General features: G+C 39.1%; 1 protein-coding gene across 7 annotated transcripts in view; it reads right to left on the bottom strand.

The window, feature by feature from the left end:
• The window catches only part of slo (calcium-activated potassium channel slo), a 110,545-nt gene extending 94,059 nt beyond the window's left edge, over positions 1-16,486 (bottom strand). For 4 of the 7 annotated variants that reach the window (XM_074086603.1, XM_074086602.1, XM_074086604.1 and 1 more), the window contains exon 1: positions 16,050-16,485. In XM_074086603.1, the coding sequence (XP_073942704.1) occupies positions 16,050-16,376 (327 nt within the window). In that variant the 5' untranslated portion in view covers positions 16,377-16,485. Of the gene's footprint in view, positions 1-16,049 lie in introns of all 7 variants that reach the window. The other 3 variants (XM_074086601.1, XM_074086607.1, XM_074086606.1) reach the window with 1 other exon arrangement.
• Positions 16,487-22,573: the final 6,087 nt, after the last annotated feature.

Below are 22,573 nucleotides of genomic sequence, written 5' to 3'. Positions count from 1 at the left end.
AATATTATTTAATTTCTCCAAGATACTAGTTGCTAACTCTTACTTTATAAGAGATAATCAAACACAATGGTTTAGATTACACTATCACGGTCATTACTAATTTAATGATTTAAATTCGGATTTTGTTCCGCGTACCTTAATTTTAGAGAAGCTCGATATTTCGGCACAGTTTTTTTTTATTTTGGACACCATTGCCAAGTACCTACCTATGCGGAGATACAATGAGGCTTCTGGTGGACATTAAGTCCGGTCCGGACGGACGGACGGACATACAGATGGGAATGATGTAACTATAGGCGTTTCTTCAGGAGCTACGGAATTCTAAAAACTGTCAAGTAATTAAAACAACAGACAACAGGCGGGGTAACCCGTTAATTAATTAAGAGCGACGCTTCAAGCAAATAGCGCGCCGTGGCTGTAAACACTGTGCTCAAACAAACATACTTTAACAGTCGACGGGGGCGCTGTTAGCTAAGGGCAGACATTAAATGAGTACGTAGTTTCGTTAGTTCTAAATTTCACCACCTGCTTATAAGTTTGTGGTGCTGTCACGCGATTCCTGGGGGGGTAGTGTACGATGCCGCATTGGTCTACTGCATGTTAGAAGAATGTTTTAAACCGCAGTGGTAAATAGTAATAGCAGGCATACCTGTTTACACAGACAAGAAGGCTAGGCAAGGGCTTATTGATAATAAAGTAATAAAATATTTGCTGGACTCATTTTTAAGTCAATATGAACAGTCAATAAGTGACAATGGATATGAGCAAGCGTGTCGTGTTTTACTAATATAATATGTCTACCGCTTATGAGGTGATATTTCAACTCAGGGTCATCGCCATCTGAACGGCGATCTGCCGTCTAAAACTATTTAGAAAAGCTATAAAATCCGTTCTGATTTACATGTTTAAGTATATTTAGCTTGCCTTGTTTGCCACTTGTGGGGGTGAAACCTAATAATTACAATTTTACCCCCTTTTCTGGTCATCGGGCGCCTTTGCGCCTGATATGACGCGGGGCGGTTTAAGGCGCGACCAAACCGCTGCTTAAAAAACGGTGACGGCACGGAATCGCAGTGACGCACCGTATGCGCACCGTTTTTATCGCATGCTCTCCACACCAATGCTTAAAATACGGAATCGCAGTGACGTGTTGTAAACTTCAGGTCTTTACCGAACAAAAGTCGTGACGTTTACGGCACGTCACTGCGATTCCGCACCGTTTGCGTATTTTAAACAGCGGTGTGGAAAGCATGCAAAATAAAGAACATTTTTACCAAAAAAGTAAAACCGACTCCAAAAAATAAAAAAAATGGAACCGACTACAAAACCCTTGAAAATATTTTTCTAGGTACGTACTAGCTCGAAGTCGGTGCCTCAGCATGAGCCAGCAGGAGTGGGACAATATAGTCGCCTACCTCTTTGACATACTATGGGTTTAAATCCCTTCTGCTGGGTCGTGTTGAGTCACCGACTTCGAGCTAGTACGTACCTAGAAAAATATTTTCAAGGGTTTTGTAGTCGGTTCCGTTTTCTGTTATTTTTTTTTTAATTTTTTGGAGTCGGTTTTACTTTTTTGATAAAAAAAAATCTTTATTTCTCACTTTATAGTGATTTGTAGCCAAAGTACATCTCACAACGATTCCATTATTCCCAAACACGACTTAATTGCTTTGTTTTATAACACAGTTCCGTTGCCTACCCTCTGGCTTCAGCATCAGATCAGTTTGAAAGAATCATTAACTTAAAGCTTCTTCTTAGTCGCTTATCTAGGTATATTAATCATGATCGTTTATAGACGAGCGAGCATTACTTAGCTTTGATGAGTTCCATTGGTCATCTACGGTCTTCTTCATCAGGTCCAGGTTACCAAATGATACTTTCTGAATGTAAACGCTCATCTTAATGCTAAAAATGCCAAAATCGTCATAGGTGTGCCTATAAAATTTGAGGTTTGCCCTCGATTTCCCTAGGATCCCATCATCAGATCTTGACTTGGTGACAATGGGACCACCTCAGAAGAATACCCTTTCGATTAAAAAAATAATTTTGAAAATCAGTCCACAATTGACTGAGTAATTGGTGAACATACATAAAAAAAATACAAACATTGGAACATAGAACCTCCTCCTTTTTTGAAGTCGGTTAAAAAACGGTGCGCATACGATGCGTCACTGCGATTCCGTACCGTCTCCGTTTTTTAAGCGGCGGTTTGGTCGCACCTTTTGACTGACTGTATTTTGAATTGTGTTTGTCTAAATTTTAATTATTTATTTTAATTATTGTCACTTGAAATTTATTACTTGAATAAACCCTTCCTGTTTTAAATTTTACATTCTACTAAGATAAGTCTCTAAAATACCCTAAACGGCTCGTAGAAAGGAGATTTGAATATCATAATCATATCATTACAGTAACTTGGCGCAACGCACACTTATTAAATACGCAAATGATCTATAGTTACATAGTTGTCAAATAACAGCAGTTTAATATGCATGTAACTGCATATCATACAAATTAATGAGTCGTATGCGACATTAATTTTATACGTGACAATAAAACGGAATGGCGCATAATAAACCCCTTTATTAACTGAAAACGTTTTTATTATCCATCACGCGTGTCTTCCTTATTATAATATAGGACGATAGCGCATAGTTATATCCATACTAAAAAAATGCGAAAGTGTGTTTTTATCTTTGTCCGTCTTTCACGTCGAAACGGAGCGACAGATCGACGTGATTTTTGGCATAGAGATAGTTTATGGGCCAGAGAGTGGCATAGGTTACTTTTTATCCTGGAATGCATAGTTCCCAAGGGAATAGCGCACGATAGCCGAATTCCACGCGTGTAAAGCCAAAGGCCAAAGGTGTATCTCACTGGTTCAGTAGCAGCCTATTCACTCTAGCCTTGAAGAGCCCTAGATTGTATTTACCCGGAAATACAGATGATGGGGACGAATATTTTAATATTTCTTTACATAACAGTAAAATCCAATAAAGATTGACAATAAACTCAATGATATATCCTCCTAAGTCCTCGCGTACTTTATAAAGGACTAATTAACACTAAGAATAACGGCCGCATGTACTTTCATCATCATCATCATCAGCCCGAAGACGTCCACTGCTGGACAAAGGCCTCCCCCTTAGAACGCCACAATGAACGACAACTCGCCACTTGCATCCACCGGTTTCCCGCTACTCTCACGATGTCGTCAGTCCACCTGGTGGGAGGCCTGCCAACGCTTCGTCTTCCGGTTCGATTCGCATGTACTTTATAAAGTACAAATTGTTCATTGAATAAAGAATTCTAAGAATTTTGAAATAATGTCCTAAATAACAAAGCAGGTCACCAACGCCTAGGGCTTAAACGCTAAGTTTGTTAAAAGATGTCAGGACTCAGGAGGATATACCTACATAGAACACGACAAAAGGGAGAAGATGCCCCGGATGCCCGATTCCTTTTAGTTTAAGTGTTTTGTTTGCTGTTTTTTTGTTTCCCTTCAGTAAACATCAGAATGATGTTTATTTTCTTTTTCGTTTCACCTTATTAGTTATTACCAAATGGTGCTTGGAATAGGTAAATATTTACCCTTGTTTATTAATACATTTTTGTCAAAAATTTCATAAGTACCTATCATAGGGAGGTACACTAAAATGTTCATACACAGATAGTCAGACAGAAAGAACGACAAACCCGCGTATCCACTAGAGGCAGCCTCGGGACGAGCGGCTGCCTCGCTCCGAGGCCGCGCAAATGGAGTCGCTGCCTCAACCCAAGGCGCGCCGCGACACGCAAATTCGCCGCCACGAGCCGAGCCATATTTTGTCGGTCTTTTTGCCTTGCTCAAAGGAGCCTCAGTCCGAGCCCTGCATCGGATGGAGACGGATTAAACTGGCTCGCACGTTGCGGATCATGATGAGGCCTGTCGCCTCGGCTTGATCAGCAACGTGCCTCGAGCCTATGCCACAGAATAACTATGCCTCAGAGCGAGCAGCCTCAAACTGAGGCTGTTTGCTTCAAGTCGAGGCAGCTCGGCCAGAGGCTGTTCTAATGGATACGCGACTCAAGATCAAGAGCTATTTTCACATTTGGCCATTTCTGTTTACTTTATTTGATTTAAACAGACACGGCATAACGGATATCTGCCACATAAAATATCAGGAACTTATCAGAGAGTGGTGACGGTGACCAATAACCTGGCCAACTTATAAACGTTGAAAAAACTCCTATATTGTCATTTCAATATCTCAAAAGTGGGTACTGATATTAATAATAATAAAACATAGCTAAGAACCACTGCAAGCTGCACTTTTATGTAAGTACAGTTAACGTCATAAATAAGTGATCACTTTTGTATCTTGTCATTTTAACGTCAGTACCTGGGCGACCGAGCTTCGCTCGGGCTAAAACTCGATAACAAGCAGTTTCCTCGAGATAAGACCCAGCTAGATCGATTTTTCATCCCTGAAAACCCCTATGTACCAAATTTCATCGAATTTATATACAAGAATTGCTCGTTTAAAGGTATTAGATGTTTGAAAAGCCATACGAAATTGTGTACCGAGTGAAAGTGACAAGGTACAAAAGTGATCACTTATTTATGACGTTGACTGTACCATCAGCCATTATGTGGTAAACCACCCTAAAGTTGATAATCGTTTGCATGTCATAAAACAATAATTATTTGGCTGATGGTACAAAAACCAGGACCATGGGCTTGAGAGCTACGATGTACAGATAGACACAAGGGCGGATCCAGCTTTATTGCCAGGGGAGGGGGCCCGGGGGGGGGGCACATGTTCAAATTCTGTCATAACTAAAACAAATCTGCTCTGTCTGTAATACAAAAAAAGTAATGAGTTCAGTAAAGGTACCTAACCTATCTACTGTTGTCTTAAACGCCCCACCCCCTGGATTCGCCCATGGACAGACAGACAGATATTGGCGTCAGACCTATTATAACACTCTTACGTCGGGGTTAAAAACTCCCACATCACGTGTTCAAAGCCGCCCTTAAAGGAAAGTGACGTTCTTGAACTAGCAGCGTTTCGCATCGATACCGAAACTGGGTCACGGACGGGGAACCTTCGCGTCCCAATTAGGGGCAATCGAAGCAGTGGGGCTCTTGCGTACAATCCTAGACGCACTTCGACGATTACTGCTGTCTTACAGCTTGTACAGATAGCACTATTCAAGCGCGAGCCGCACGTTTCGATCACAAAACGCCCGCGTAATTTTTTAACCCATCGTATGTGGGAACTAAAAAAGTTCTGCATTCTGGTCTCATCTGTTTTAATAAGCACAAATTCTGCTGATTTAAATGAAATTATAAAATATAGCCTTAAAGGCACGGATCAGTGTCTTGAGCATACCAGGGGTAGTGGCTGTCTGCACCGTAAGTTCGGGGTACTTTTGACCCAATGAAGGGTAACTTTGGCCCATATGATAACACACGGCAATGTTTAATAAAAATGGGTGAGCTAAAACTAACCATATGGCAATACGTCATAATTTCAAAACAATAAGTAGTAAAACTTGGAACGACTTAATCTCAAGATCTCTCTTAAGACCAAAGTTGGATTACTAACGTATGGGCAAAAATTTTTTGCCAAAGTATCAGGTCCCAAAATATTTTACTCAAATTATTATTTGGAAAAAAAACATTTGCCAAATTTATAGTTAACAACTATATTTTTGACAAATTATTCTTTCAGAAATAATTACTTAGTCATGTTTCATATTATCAAGTATTATTTAGTAAAATGTATCGTTTGGCATAACGCACTCTTCCCAAAATATCGCATGACATAATAACCTACTTTCTGGGAGCAGTTCGTTTCTGTGGGGGGCGCAGTTCTAACCTAACCCAACTTACTTTTCTGATAGAGTTCGTTGTTGCGGGGACGCAGTTTTAACCTAACCCAACCTACTTTTCTGGAAGCAGTTCATTTCTGTGGGGGACGCAGTCTAACCTCGTCTACTTTTCTGATAGCAGTTCGTTTCTGAGAAAGACGCAGTTCTAACCTAATCTAACCTACTTTTCTGATAGCAGTTGGTTTCTGTGGTTGGTTTGTGCGAATTGTCCTTTTGTACAAACATTTTTTTGGAATACAATATTAGCCAAAAGAAAACGTTTGCTTAATAAACGTGTGTCGTAATAAAATTCGACAAAGTAAAATTATGCCAAATGAATGAATAAAATGCGAAATGTAAATATGCTAAAGATTCGTTTGGGAAATGAAACTACTGCGATACATTTTTTGGGAAGTGAAATTTGGCGAAAAATATTTTACCGAAATGGCAGTACACCCCAAAGTTTCTCTTCAGGGCTAAAGTAACCGGATCTATATCTTAATATTGCGTTGACTTTGAGGTGATTTATTTATTATATTTATTGCATTCATGTAACAAAAGCTTGGTTAACATGAACCTTGGTAAGTTATAGCATTTTTACAATAAATTACCTAAATCTATCAAAGAGAGTGAAAGTTTTAATATTTACCAACGAGCGAAATATGTAATTGAAAATATCTAAATCTGGACCTGGGAATATTTAATATTGTCGAGTATACGGTAGAAAGGTTTTACTAAAAATTAAATTTACTTAAATCTAGTCAAACGACGACTCATAAGGCATTGTTTTATGCTGTGTAACAACAAGTTACTCGTACGCATACCTACTTTGTTTGTAGTGAGCGCTGCAATGAGGGCTATCGTTTTTTGTCTCACTAGATGGCGCACTGTAGCGTGAGGTTTTTAAGTATGGTTTTCAAAGTCTGTTATTACGGGCGTGAAAACAAAGTTTACATTAAAATAATATTTAATACACCTTAAATCCGTACCATAAAAATATGGAGCATGCCAGTGTTGCATAGTCCCCGTTTTGTTCGGAAAAAAGGGAGGACAAAGGTTTCCGAAAGACAAAACTGTCTCAAAACACCTAGACATTCGTTGCCCCGGAACGCATATTTGCCATAATTAATTTCAGATATTGCAAAATATTCACAAAATTATTCTAATTATAAATAAACCCGCGTAGCTCACCCAAAATCTATGAGATTTGACATTTCGGAGACCTCACGCTACACTAGCGCCTCTAGTGGCGAATTCATACGCGATAACCCTCATTGAGACAATTGTCTCGTGTGGATTTAACTTTTACCCACATGGCGTTCAAAAAGTGCCTTTCGATATTCATGTGCGGAATTACATTTGAAATTTACCACGAGCTTTGCGGTGAAGGAAAAAATCGTGAGGAAACCTGCACAAACCTGAGAAGCGATTTAATGGTGCGTGCGAAGTTCCCAATCCACACCTCTCCCAATCCACTCTTGTTCTGAGAGGAGGCCTGTGCCCAGCAGTGGGACGTATATAGGCTGGGATGATGATGATGATGAATTAATAATGTTACATAAAATTTAAACAAAACAAGAATCTTAGAATCGAGAATAAATTACATTTTGATTTTGAAGAATCTCAATATACCAACGTACGACAAAGTGATCCCATGAGATGTTCATTGTTGACAACTGAGGGGCTACTACGTATTTTGAAAATCGAAGTTCAAGTCGTACCGTCCCTCACACTCTATAAATATAAGCAATATAAGCATCAGCGCAGCGGGACGGCAACATACGAAGTTCGAATTTTGCACTTCTTAAGTCCAGAACAATACAGGTCCAACTAGAAGAAAGGTATATTAGGTACAATAAAATTAAATAAACTAAAACTATAATAAATCTAAAAATGGACCCTGCGGCATGGTACCAAAGATGCTGGCAGCATTTCCCCGCTGGATCGCAAGACTGATGCGTTGAGCGAGGAAACTGCCAGCTCTTCGGTCTCCTGTGGTATCTCGGAGTCTCTTTGATAGATCTTTGAAGAGACTCAGAGCGCCAGGGCCCCACGGACCAAGGGTCTTCGTAAGTAGTATAGGCTCTAAGATACGGAGTCCTAAAGAACATAATTTTTTTTAATCGTATGTGTAGAATCCTCTCAACGTGTCCGGATTAATTTATTTAATTTGTTGATTAAAGTCGCAATTTTTATTGTTATCTAAATTGCAATATGTAGTCATAAACATACAATAAGGATGGTCATTTGGTCGAACAACGTTGCTCTTATCGCCAATTTATCTTATATATCGTCGGCCTAAATCGCATACCTCGTAACTCCATTTTTTTTGAAAATTATGTTTTGACACTTTTAGATAGTACTATTCTGAACGCATCTAACGGCAAAACTCTTAAATACCAAGAGTAAACCGTTTAAGTTTAAAAAGCAAAATAGAAAACCTCGCAACTCCCGACCGCCATTTTTGTAAAAGATATACCACGTATCTCCCCCCGCCACTCCCTTTAGTACCTACAGTTTGCGATGGCGGTGTGACTGCACGTCAGTTTTGCGTAAAGATTTAAGAAGAAAACGGGTGCAGACTAACAGGTGTGTAATAAGGTTCTGCAATATAAACTGATTATGTATTCTTGATAGATATTTATGATATATAAACACATTAGACTATTGAAAATGTAGTTTGTTTGCGTGCCGTGGACATACGAGGTTTGCTTCGCGTGTATCTTTACGCGTGAAGATAAGTTACGTGGTTTTCTACGCAAATTATTTAATCTAGTACGTAGTTGTGATTGTTCGAATAGGCATTTGTTTTGTTTGTTATTATAATTTATGTTATACCTACCTACTAGCCTGTTACCCGCGACTCCGTCCACGTAGCATTCAGTTTTCACTATCCCGCGGGAACTATGAAATGTTCCGGGATAAAAACTATCCTATGTCCTTCCCCGAGACTCAAACTATCTGTATACTGAACTTCATCTAAATCGGTTCAGCGGTTTAGACGTCATGAAGCGAAGTAACAAACAAACAAACAGACTTACAAACTTTCGCATTTAAATTATTATAGTGGGATGTAGTCGAACTCGTCCCAGCTGCTTTACTTAAGGATTTTTACTTATCACATTGTTTTGTTCTGTAGGCGGATACTAAAATGAATCAACAAAGGGAAGTAAGACTGCAGAAAATATTTTTTCAAAAATAGAAAAAAACGTATGCATGTTACAATTTAGATGTAAATCAATACGATGGATCTTTAATTTTAGTTCAGGAAGAGCACTATTTAATTCATCTCAACGAGAGATTTGTTTTAGAGCGCAGAACCCTACACCACCTTGTATCTCACTAACTACTATTACTACTACTACTACCAGGGCGCTGTGACCCAAAGTGAGTCTTGGCCTCCAACACCAGATTACGCCACGGTTTGCGGTGTTGAGTCAGCTCTTGCAAGTATTCGACCCTGAGGTCCAAAAGGTCTTTCAGGACCTCGTCCCTCCAGCGGTACCTGGGACGACCAACCGGCCTCTCGGTCATCCCAAGTGCGCTCTCTTCACGGCTCGACCGTCTCCCAACCTTTCTACGTGCTCGAGCCACCGGAGTCTGGACGCCTTGATCTGTCCTATAACATTGGGATACCAGGTCCTCAAATTCCCTATTACCTCACCAACTGTGCAACATGAAATTTGTGTGTCACGAAATCCACTCATCACGTCATAAACCAGCAGTTCTCAGAGCTTTCCTGAACAAGAAAAATGTCAACAGCCTTACAGCATGAACATTGTGTCGCCCGCTAGTTTGCATCAAATTAATTCAGCCAAAAATAATCATGCTTCATTATCTTCACCTGGGCCAAACTCATGTACTTAATCATGTAAATTATTACCTTGTTCAGATCAAAAGATTACCTCTATTTTTTATAGCAAAACTCTTAACTCCCGATTTGCTTTATAAAATTTTCAAGAAAAACTCGTAACTCCAAAATTTCCAGGTTCAGGTGATTTAAAAAAAAAGGTCTTAACAATCTGACGGCTAAATTTAACTTAACATTATGTGAAAAAAAACTTAGCAAGTCTTCATGCAAAATTTTTGGTAGTGAAGTTTTTTGTGTCTCCTGTAAAATTTGGTCGGATTGAGTTACGAGGTTTGCGATTTAGGCCGACGATATTCAAGAATGCCAAGTGATAACTTTTAACCCACACTTGATGCAATTAAAAGCTTTTTCAGTTTGTTTTTATGTCGGGAAAGTAAATATAGTTGCAAGAATTGAGCTCATAATAGAGATAGCATGACCGAGATAAAATAAAACATATTTTTTTTATGTAAAAAAACATTTTCATACAAACGTTTTTTACTGACAGATCTAACCCGGGACCTCAAGCTTTGCTGTCAGCTAGTCAGGTATCTCGAAATAAAATGTATAAAATGTAAAATGAAGGTAAGTAGGTAGTTGTACTTCCGTCTCATGCTGGGAAATATGGTTTTTTTTTTTTATTCCCGTTGATAAATCCATACCGTTAACTGCTTCAACTTTGCCTTCTGGCCCCAACATTGCCTGATTCGATTTAGAGTCAATAACTTAGCACCCTTTAGGTTTTTAAAGTTTTATCCCCTCGTAATAAAAATTCCCGTGTAGATAAAAGTTTCAAACCTATAAGAGTGCTAAGTTATCGATTCTAAATCAAATCAGGCAATGTTGGGGCCAGAGGGCAAAGTTGAAGTAGTTTACGGTACAACTTATCGAGTTACGCACACGCACTTTTTACTTATCAAGGTTAGGATTATAGCGGTACCGGCTTATACCAGAAAGTAGGGCACGAAGGCAATGGAGTTTTTGGTAATCTATACCATCCTGTTAACACGTTAAATAGTTTAGTCAACAGTACTAATTGTGAACGGTGATTAGTTCAATTGTCGTGATCATTATCTATTTCATTTTGTCAATTTTTGTTTTTGTTTTTACAAGCTTTTATTTAGTTTCACCTGTCCCGTTGTCTGTCTGTTTGTCTCTCTGTCTGTAATCAAAGGTACTTATGTAAATTGCGTGACAATACAATAAATAATCTGGTAGTGAAATGTAGTTTGGGTGACAATACAAGTACAGTCAGCAAAAAAAGGTTGCATTAAAAATGATATTTTTATCAAAAACTTATTTAAGTTCTGGGAGAACGAAACCGATACTTAGGGGCTGTTTCACCATCCATTGATTAGTGTTAACTTACGGTTAAATGTGATGCCGTCTCCGTCTATTCGAACAAAACAAATAGAGAGCATCACACTTAATCGACAGTTAATACTAATCAATGGATGGTGAAACAGTCCCTAAGTCGTATGTGCAAACTTACCTACTTATACCATTTTAATAATTATGATACGGCGTTATAGGTTGTACCTACCTGTAGCTGCGACAGGGCATAAAAGTAAGCAACGAAAGATTGTATTACCTTCTACATATTATAACTAAATAGTTCCCTGGAAGATAGGTTTCGATTAGCAATTAGCAATTTTTGTTAAATCACTACATTAATACTGATTTTTGTTGTTCAATTCTTGTTCTTCTTATATTTATATTGTGAAGATATGATTAGTTTTTTAATTTATCGAGTGCTCTTGCCAATATTTGAACCCGCATCTCCTAAGCCGAGTTAAGACTTGCAAGAAAAATCCCGCAAGTTGCATTACATTGCGGCGCTCGATTGACCACTACAAACTCGTTGGCTTGACGGCCTCGCAATGTAATGCAACTTGCAAGATTTTTCTTGCGTCTAAACTCGGCTTTAGTACCGAGCGTGCTAAATCAATCCCGTGGCTAAATCCAATTACACCAATGCGACCCCGACCGGTCCTCTTGAATAACTTAATCACTTGCATAAGCCAATAGTGGTGTGCCTGTGAAAAATCTTAGTTTTCACTGAGCAAACGTTCAAATACTTAAAAAAACTACAAATATAAGTATCCTGTTTCCAAAAATATTTAGACGTTGCGGCCTTTCATTAATATTAGCATTAATTTGTACTTCGTCTGCGAAAAATTCATTTATCGTTATCCCGCGGGAACTAAGCAATTTTCCGGAATAAAAACTATCCTATGTCCTTCCCAGGATCTCAAACTATCTTTATACCAAATTTCATTGAAATCGGTTCAGCGGTTTAGACGTAAAAAGGTAACAGACAGACAGACAGACAGGGGTACTTTTGTATTTATATATATTAACTTTTATCTTATATATAAAAATAAAAAAAGTCAAGTCTAGTTCTATTTCCACTTACAAGTAAATACAACATTGACGTAACAGTAAAGTTCCATACAAAACAAAAGTTTATTTTTGCTAGTCGGCTTATATTTTCTTGTGATTTTGAATAAGAGAGAAAATATATCAAAAATTAGCAGAAGCGTGACATCATAACTATAAGTACAACTATCATTACGAGTAGGTATTATATCATTAGATTTTTCAAAACCGTCAGTGACATAGGATATACTTAACGCATATTTAAAAATGGCGTCTGCGAAAAAGATGTGGAGGCGATTGTTTTATGGTCGTTTTGCAGTGAACGAGATGCCGCTTTTGGAAAAGCTCGAAAAAAGTAACAGGCTATTTGATAACTATAATCAATGAGGGCTATCGTTTTTTGTCTCACTAGATGGCGCACTGTTGCGTGAGGTTTTTAAGTATGGCTTTCAAAGTCTGTTATTACGGGCGTGAAAATAAAGTTTAGATTAAAATCATATTTAATACATCTTTAAACCATACCATAAAAATATCGAGCATGCCACAGTGTTGCATAGTCCCTGTTTTTTCGGAAACAAGGGAGGACAAAGGTTTCCGAAAGACAAAACTGTCTTAAAACACAGACATTCATTGCCCCGGAACGCATAATTGCCATAATTAATTTCAGATATTGCAAAATATTCACAAAAAAATTCTTATTGTTAATAAACCCGCGTAGCTCACCCAAAAACTATGAGATTTGACATTTCAGAGACCTCACGCTACACTAGCGCCTCTAGTGGCGAATTCATACGCGATAGCCCTCATTGACATGCTATTTATGTTCTGACAGAATGCGATCACCGATTCGAGGTCCGATTTTTTTAATCAGGTAATCCGGACGCAGAATTTTTCAAGGCAATGTTCCCACGCGAAGAAATAGAAATTTTGGAAGAGAAAAAAATTTAAGACAGTATTTCGGGACTGAAAAAATACCTAATCGTTAAATAATATTTATAACGTCATTTTTTTTATTCGCCTTGATGCCAAACGAGCAAGTGGGTCTTCTGATGGTAAGAGATCACCACCGCCCATAGACACCTGCAACACCAGGGGATTGCAGATGCGTTGCCAACCTAGAGGCCTAAGATGGGATACCTCAAGTGCCAGTAATTTCACCGGCTGTCTTACTCTCCACGCCGAAACACAACAGTGCAAGCACTGCTGTTTCACGGCAGGATTAGCAAGCAAGATGGTGGTAGCAATCCAGGCGGACCTTGCACAAGGTCCTACCACCTGTCCGATTCACGTTAGTCTTGCTTGCAATTCACCATTAAGTTATATATCCAACAATGCCAAACGGGTTACCTACGTGACACAAATTTCATAGTTTTTTTAACGAATATAAAAGAAGTACGATTTTTTTAACGTATTACATGGCATCGTTGATTGCTAGACGTAGAAACTTAGGTTCGACTAAATAAAAAACGTTTTTATGTTACTAACATAAATATCCCACTTATTGGATTGAATCTGTTAAATGACTCACGGTTAATAACAATACATTAGATATACAGGGTGTAAAAAAATAAAGGGGCCCTGGAGGGCAACTACCTTAAATCCTTTAGTTAGTTAATTGTACTGAAAGGAAACATTCCTTTATTTTTAAAATGAAACAAAACTGCATTCAAAGATCTTCTAAACTTCGCTTGTCTCACCCGGGAATTGAATCAACTAAAAATTAAAAAAATAAACACTATTTTATTATACAAATCGATAGGACTATTGTTCAAGATAGAATTTATCTAATAAACGTTATAGACAATTTTTTTCCTGACCAATAATCCTGTTGATTCGTACTTATAATAAAAAAGCAAGTTTTAATTGTTTCAATTTTTAGTTAGTTCGATTCCCGGGTGAGACAAGGGAAGTCTAGAAGATCTTTGAATGCAGTTTTGTTCAATTTTTTAAATAAAGGAATGTTTTTTCAGAACAATCAGCTAACTATAGTATTTAAGGGAGTTGCCCTCCAGGGCCCGTTGATTCTTTCCACCCTGTATATTACGACCTGTGAGAACAGTACGATGATTAACTGCATCGAAATATAAGGAGCTAAATAAAGCTACTGTATATCCCGTTTATAATTGGTACATCTAAATAAATAGTGAATTTCAGTGAAATATTATGCTGACATTCAAAGTCAAAGTCAAAGTGATTTATTTGCAAACATTATTATTCATTTATTTATTTATTGCATAATAATTTTTGTTTTTATGTACCTTGTTTTGTACTCTTGTTTTTGACATTGTTCATAGTTTTGTGAAGTCAATTTTAATTTTATGTTTAATTTTATCGCTTTGACATTTTAATTATTTTATTGTTCGTTTGATTGATAGGAACATTGCATTAATATGACTTAGATTTATATTCTTGTTTTGCTTTTAATAATTATTATTGAATTGAACTCTAATTTGTCATTCTAAATTCAATTTTTTATTTTTGGCTGTCAATTTATTGTGATGTGATTTATTTTTTGTATGCATTTGACGATCCTTTTGTGAATTTCTTGTAATTAACTGGCATGTGTTTATAATGTATTTTTTCAAAAGGTGCCTAATAAATCTAATCTAATCTAATGTAATGTAATAAATTTCGATTCGTGGGTTAAAATCATAGATTTTTAATAAAACTGTGTCTTGGACATTCGTATACGGTATCAAATACCCTGTGATCTTTTGCTGTCGAGTCAGGGCAAACGAAATTGATAACGACTTTAAGTTATCAAAGTTATCGAATAATATTAAAAAAAATATTTATATGTAAACCGAACTAGGTAAGTAATTACAGAATTGATGCAATCGATTTAAATAAATAAATAAAATAAATAAATATCACGGAACAATTCACACCAATTGACCTAGTCCCAAAGTAAGCTTAGCAAAGCTTGTGTTATGGGTACTAAGCATTGGATAAATATAATTATATAGATAGATACATACTTAAATACATAGAAAACACCCATGACCGAGAACAAACATTCGTATTTTTCATACAATATCTGCCCCGACACGGGAATCGAACCGGGACCTCAAGCTTCGTAGTCAGGTTCAAATGTAAATAATACACGATAGTGAATAGGTAGGTAGGTTACATAACGGTATTTCCGAGAGTTAAGTTATCTCGAAGGCATTACAATTAAAATAAATGACAAAGACAATTATTGTAGGTAGATAGCCATAGGTACTTACTATTAATTTAATTAGTTGTTTCAAGTCAATTTAAACCCTACAAAAAAGTAAAGTAATCTACACAAAGTCCAATGAACGAACTACCCTATAAATATCATTGCGGGGGTCGCAACATTGACTAATATCACAGTGACCCTGTGCCTTCATAACTGATGGATGGAGCTGAAAAAAGCGTGCAGGAAATTGGCAAGCCTGTGTTCGTTTATTTACGCTCAAGTTACGCCTTTGACGTCATGTTTACGCTCAGCCTCCTTTAGGTACTAATCATTATCGGAAATCCTTCGTCCTTTAAAAATGGCCTGTACCTAAGCCCACCCAATTAGAAACCCTCGTTTAGATACGGTAGGACAAGACTTTGGCGTGACAGCTCCCAATTTGCTATATTTCACTGTCATAGTCACGTAATTAGTATAGATCACTTGCTATGCTGCTGATAGAAAACTTCCCCCAATACGAGTGGGAAAAGGCAAGAGCTGCCATCTTTTATGTATTTCCCTAACGCAACTCTAATGGTTGGTAGCCCTGAATTTTTCAAGGAAACTAGGGCACAACTAATTAATAGATTATTTGAGAAAAATGAGAGGGTCCGCCGCAGACGTGCGGTTCCCAGAACCCTCGGAAAGTAGGGCACGGAACTGGGTTTATTTATTTATGGATTCCGTATCAAAGGACACGTACGAGACGAGAACAAGCTGGCTTGAGGTTTAGTTGCTGGGGGTAGAGGGTATGATAGTTACCAGTATTCGTCCGGTGGTAGTCTGGCCGGAGATGAGCTCGCCGGCCCAGTCCTTGGCCTCGGTCATGAACGTGCCTTCGAACTCTTGCTTCCCCTGGCGCGCCGCCTTCTGCTCCTTCTGCTTGGGGTCGTTGGGCGCGAGCTCGGGCTCCTTGCGGCAGCAGACGAACGCGCAGGCCCGCCATAGCACCACGATGAGCAGCCCCGCGATAAACGTAAAGATCGACGAGAGGAGAAAACACCACCATTTTCGCTCACTGAGGCAGGGCAGGTCATAATCAGCAGGGAGGATCGACGCGGTAGCCGTCCCTTCCTCGGACGAAGCCATTCCCCGAGGGCGCGAGGCATCCAGTCCGACGCGCCATGCACGTGGTCAATGCGCGCGCTCGCACGCCGTGACCGCGCGCGACTGACACGAGCGTGCCCGAACTGCGAGCGCGAACCGCCGGTCGATGCCGCGCGATCGATCCGCGCACGCGCGTGCCACACCAACCCCGACTTCCCTGAGCCACTTCTACACGTCTCTTTCCGAACAACCCGATCAAACAAGGAGGTAAAACCCGACAAACCGGAGACAAAAACGCCAAGTGCACCCGTACCGAGCCAGCCGCGGGCCTGCCACACACTCTTCGGTCCACGCGTGCATCACACGAACATTTTCATCGATCTTATCTCACCGATTTACGACAGATTTTTATGACTGCAGAGATTTTAGTGCAGATGTTTACCGTGGACATAACGCGATTAAAATTAAATTTGTTCGGCATAGCCAATACGCACTGGGTAGCTAATTAAATAACAGACAGTCAATGAGGAATGCGGAGATTTGAACAAAGGTCGTTGATTCGAGCGTAGCCTGTAGGCTGCGTAGCGCTACGCGGGGTGCGTCACGCGCTACGAAAGTCGTAGACGTCTACGCGGCGATCGGTCTAATGAAAGCGAATGCGACTTTAGTGTGTATTGTGTGATTTTCTTTGTGTAATTGAGACTAATAAAATTGATACACACGTTATAATGGAGAAAATACAACTCTGACACATATGGCAATACTGAATACATACTAAATAACTATAAATAATTAATTGTACGTCCGAAATGGACAAACTGTTGAAACTTTTCGATGCATAAATAAATCTTAACACAATTGTAGGTACTCGGTTTTTCACAATAAACGTTTTTTGTTTCATAATACATAAGTAGGTACATAAAACTGCCGGACAAATTTAAAAGAACAACCACTTGGAAATATTTATTAATTTGCAGAAACAATGGCTGTTGAAGTACGTTTTTCGGAATTCATATGATAAATTAAATTTAAAAATCATGAGCTTTACGATAAAATAAAACACTGTGAGGAAATTAGCTCACACCAGCGAAGAGATTCTATGGTGTGCGGGAAGTTTCCAATCCGCACTGGGCCCGCGTGGGGACTACGGCCCAAGCCCTCTCATTTTGAGGGGAGACCTAAGCCCTGCCCTATTTTCTAACTTATAAGGTCCAGGCCCTTTTCGATCGCTTCGCTCGCTCAGCTCGCTCGCGTAGTCGTCGCAATTGTACCCAACACTCCTCCTCGCTTCTCTCGTCATTGTATTTACTCAGTTTTTCGGAACTTAGTGACAGTAAAAGTGATCAATTACGTTACCGAAATTTCTGGAAATATTTGGCCTCTCAGTATTAGTTACGTAATGGAACTCAAACTCATTTATTTTGCTTTGAAACAATACAAAATACTGAATCAAACCCTGTAAGGGCACTGCAATAATGCTATTATTAAATTAACCTTAAACTTATAAGCGCAGATATGGATATGTGCTCGTACCTTAAACTTAAACTTAGCTAAAAACAAAGTCAACATAATTTTAGTAAAACACAATATATTAATATTATTTGCATACTTTCTTATAGTGCTGGCTAGTGCTTATCTTCTAAAAATTCCTGTAAAGTGTAGTAGGATTTTTCTACAAGGTAACCGAACAATGTCCTGTTGCAGGTTCACGTTATCTTCTCGTATCTAAACTACCGATCAAGACTATCAAGATTGTTTATACTTTACGGTGTGCTTGATCCTTTGTCTAAAATTGTCAGAAGCCATAACAGTGACCAAGTCATCAACATAGCTCTAGAATATGCAAGTTTAATTGGCAATCGCCAATTCCCACAGCCAGGCCACATCGCTCCCAGAACAGATAGACTTTAGGGGAGAAAAGTCCTCAAGTGGTGACCACGAGTCCACGAACCGGAAGACGAAGCGATGGCAGGCGTCCTATTAGTTAGGCAGACTGACGACATCGCGAGAGTTGCGGGCAACCGGTGGATGGAAGTGGGGAGTTGTCGTTCACTGTGGCGTTTTAAAGGGGAGGCCTTTGTTCAGCAGTGGAAATCTTCCGGCTGATGATGATGGTAATGACTACAAAGGTGGTAAAGATATGCCTCGACAATAGGTTAGGTACCATCAGCCAAATATGTGGTCTACCACCCTAAAGTTGATAATCGTTTGCATGTCATAAAACAATAATGCGTGTCATAAAACAATAGACGTGTCTGTCAATTTGAAAGTTCGACTTTAGCGACATATTTATTTGATAGAAACTTGTTTAAAATTGGGTATGTATTATAATACCGATAAACGAAAGACCGAATTTCACAAGACCTATGGACGGAAGGCCGAATATTAAAAGGTCGAATGGATATATGACCGAAACTTTGAAATCCCGAAAGTACATTTGACCGGCAGCCTAAAACCCGAAGACTACAATCCCGAAGATCAAAATACCTACACTCGAAAGGTCGAAAACTCAATGCCGAACAGTCATAATCACTACAAGTAAAATAATCGACAATCAATATATCGAAAATCAAAATACCGAAACTGCCGTTATACCAAAGACGAAACAAATATAGCAGGAAAAGATGTGTGCGAGCGAGCGAAGCGAGCGAGCAAGACGGTTCGCAGCAGAAGTGACTCGGATAGGTTAGGTTCAGAAGGCTAAGGCGGGAACGAAGCGGAGCGTAGTTCCCGCCTTAGCCTTCGATGTTAGGTTTTTTTTTATAGCAGGCAAGATACTTAACTGCCACTAAGAAAGTAGGTTGGATAAGATTCAACAGCAAAGATCATTTGTGAAGCAATATTATCCGGGCTGCTATAAAAAAAAACCTAACATCGAAGGCTAAGGCGGGATCTACGCTCCGCTTCGCTCCCGCCTTAGCCTTCTGAACCTAACCTATCCAAGTCGCTTTTGCCTCGAACCGTCTTGCTCGCTCGCTTTGCTCGCTCGCACATATCAAACTTTTTTTACTTTCGGTATTTTGTACTTTCGGTATTCTGAATTTCGATTTGTTAAGTGTCGATATTTCAACTGTAGGTAATATGATTTTCGGTATTATAATACATACCCCATTTTCGGGATTTTGTACTTTCGGTCATTTAAAAATAGATATTTCGACCTTCGGTGTATCGGTTGTCGGTATTTTGTACATTCGGTATTCTGAATTTCGATGTGTTATGCGTCGACATTTCAACTGTAGGTATTATGATTTGTCGGTCTTATAATACATACCCTTAAAAATTGATAGACCACTTAGCTGATGGTACCTACTATAATGCTACTATGCAAGAGAGCGATACGAACGTTAAAAATTATATAAATGTGGAATCACCATTAGGTAAACCATAAACAATTAGGTACTTTTCTCACACACGACTTTATGATGGATCTTTATGGCGTCAGTGTAATGTGGTGGTGGTGATGATTAGGTTTGTATGATTTGCGTGGAGGTGGAGGAGCTGCAAGAACACACATTTATTGTATAGACGTAGCTATAGTTGGGGCCGCGGGTTAGCAGTGATTGTTAATAGTTCATTGATTGATATGAACCTCCGAAAAGTAACGTCTGTTTCACCATTAGGTATTTTATTATAATACGCCTAATTTCAGCGTAATAATAACCATAATATGGCGGTTAAAGGTATTTACTCTGCGTACCTTTCGATGCAATTATCGCAAAACAATTAGGAAATCAGCACATAATGCTAAACCATAAAGTTTAAAATATTATCTTGTACTTTTAATTAACGATTAATATAATTGCCATGCCATTAAGTTGAGGACTCTTAGGTACAGTCACCAGCACCAATATCTGACACAACAAGTCTGCATAAATATCTAATTACGACTATATTTCTAGCACCGGAAGGACGTGTCAGATATTTTTGCACACTCCACTGTGGCAAATATTAATGCTGGTGACTGTACTTACTACAAATTAACAAGTTGTTTATTTTCGGTTGTATTGAAAATTTAATTCATTGGTGCCATAAAGTATTTAAAGGATACGGTACCCTTATCACCTTATCCTACTAATATTGTAAATACGAAGTGTGTGTTTATTACCTAAGACGTCACGGTTAAACGGCTGGACGGATTTGGATGAAATTCGGCACGTATACCTACGGCATGACGTCTGGTAAAGCGTACGTAAATTTTATCAATTTTCACTTATATACCGAGCGGCAAAAATCTGACCCGCAAAGGTATGCAGTACCTAATAGATAATTTTGGATGTAGAGGGCCAAATTTTGTGCCTCTGAGTATCTATGATATAAAAGTGAACCGCCAGAACGGGAAAAAAACGAGACAGAGCAGGATGGCGCTCTACAACACCATTTTGACACGTTTCTCCCAAACAACGCATTATTTCTCTGGAATTTTAAAGCAATTCGATTCTTTGACCTTGGGAATCGCGAAAAACTTGAGAAAATATGATATTGGGTGTGTACATTTTTTGTATATTAAGCAAAATAAAATCACAAGTTCGAATTTCGAGCCAAAAACGAGCGATCATTATCTATGCCCTTGTTGCCATTCAGGGAAAAAGAAATCTATTCATTATCCTGCATTGCAGTCTGTAAAGCTCTTTACCCATTCATTGCCGCGCGCCAGATTACGCTGGGCTTAGAGTCATGAAATTTGGTATGTAGATAGCTGGATGTCTGAAATAACACATAGGCTACTTTTATTACAATATTCCCACGTTGTTCTTAACACAACACCTCAATGAAGATTACGATATGAATTTTGGGATTTCCCACGGGAATTTTGTAAAATCCCGGAATTTTAATTGTAACATCGAATAGTTTACGCGTGCGTGGGCTTCACAAATATTGCGGCGGATTTGATTCACGTTGCATAAAAGATACCGGCGCCAAATTTAATGTATCTAATCCTAGTGGTTGAAATGTTGGAATTATATTCTGATCCTTGAAATATTGGAATAAAAAACCGGTCAAGAGCGTGTCGGACACGCCTAAAATAGGGTTCCGTCCGTAGCCATTACGAAAACATTAAATAATATTTTTCTAAGGATTTCGTATTCTATTCTACTTACTACCATCCTGATTTTTTTTTAATTTTTTCACCCACCGGTTCAGATTTTAGAGGGCGGGGGGACGCTCGATTTTAATGAAAATGTGCACTTTAAAGTTGAATATTTCGCAAACAAATCACTGAATCGAAAAATCGTTTTAGCAATCCCATAATGGTTTTAAAAGACCTATCCAACGATACCCCGCACTATAGGGTTGGATGAGAAAAAAAAACACCCCCACTTTACGTCTATCATGGGAGGCACCCTAAAGAAAATAATTTTATTTTTTTATTGTTGGCATAGTTTACATATATATCCATGCAAAATTACAGCTTTCTAGTATTGATAGTCCCTGAGCAAAGCCGCGGACGGCGAGACAGACCGACATACAGACATGGCGAAACTATAAGGGTTCCGTTTTTGCCATTTTGGCTCCGGAACCCTAAAAAATTAATCCGGCCAAACACGCTAAGTTCATTTGTGCAGGCATAACTAATCGAGTGTATGACATGACCCACCCCTTGCCTGCGCAAGCAAAATTTGAAATATGCAAATTGATTTTTTTTTGTTATGGTTGCACAAGAACTGTTATAACCTAGGGTGTAGCGTGTGGCTGGCTTTATGTAGGTTATCATCATCATCATCATCTCAGCCGTAGGACGTCCACTGTTGTTAGACATAGGCCTCCCCCATAGACCTCCAAGGTTGGCAGCGGCCCGCATCCACCGTGAACCCGCGGCTTTAACCAGGTCATCCGTCCATCTCGTTGGTGGACGTCCTACGCTGCGCTTGCCGATCCGCGGTCTCCACTCGAGAACTTTTCGGCCCCAACGGCCACCTGTTCTCCATGCTATATGGCCCGCCCATTGCCACTTCAACGAGCTAATTCGCTTGGCTATGTTGGTGGCCCTTGTTATTCTACGTATCTCCTCATTTCTGATTCGATCTCGTAGAGAAACCCCAAGCATAGCTCTCTCCATAGCTCGCTGAGCAACTCTGAGCCTATAGAAGCACCACGTCTCGGATCCATGTCATCAGACATCACTGGCAACACACATTGGTTAATAAAGACTTTCGTCTAAGGCACTGAGGAACCTATGTATTACTCCCGACGTCCATCTATCTGCATACCAAACCAATTCCGTCCAGCCGTTTTAGTTT

This window comes from Choristoneura fumiferana, chromosome 4 (genome assembly GCF_025370935.1).
Source record: "Choristoneura fumiferana chromosome 4, NRCan_CFum_1, whole genome shotgun sequence".
Classification (NCBI taxonomy): Eukaryota; Metazoa; Arthropoda; class Insecta; order Lepidoptera; family Tortricidae; genus Choristoneura; species Choristoneura fumiferana.
The sequence above is the reverse complement of the archived record's forward strand: the minus strand, read 5'-3'. Positions and strand labels throughout refer to the sequence as shown.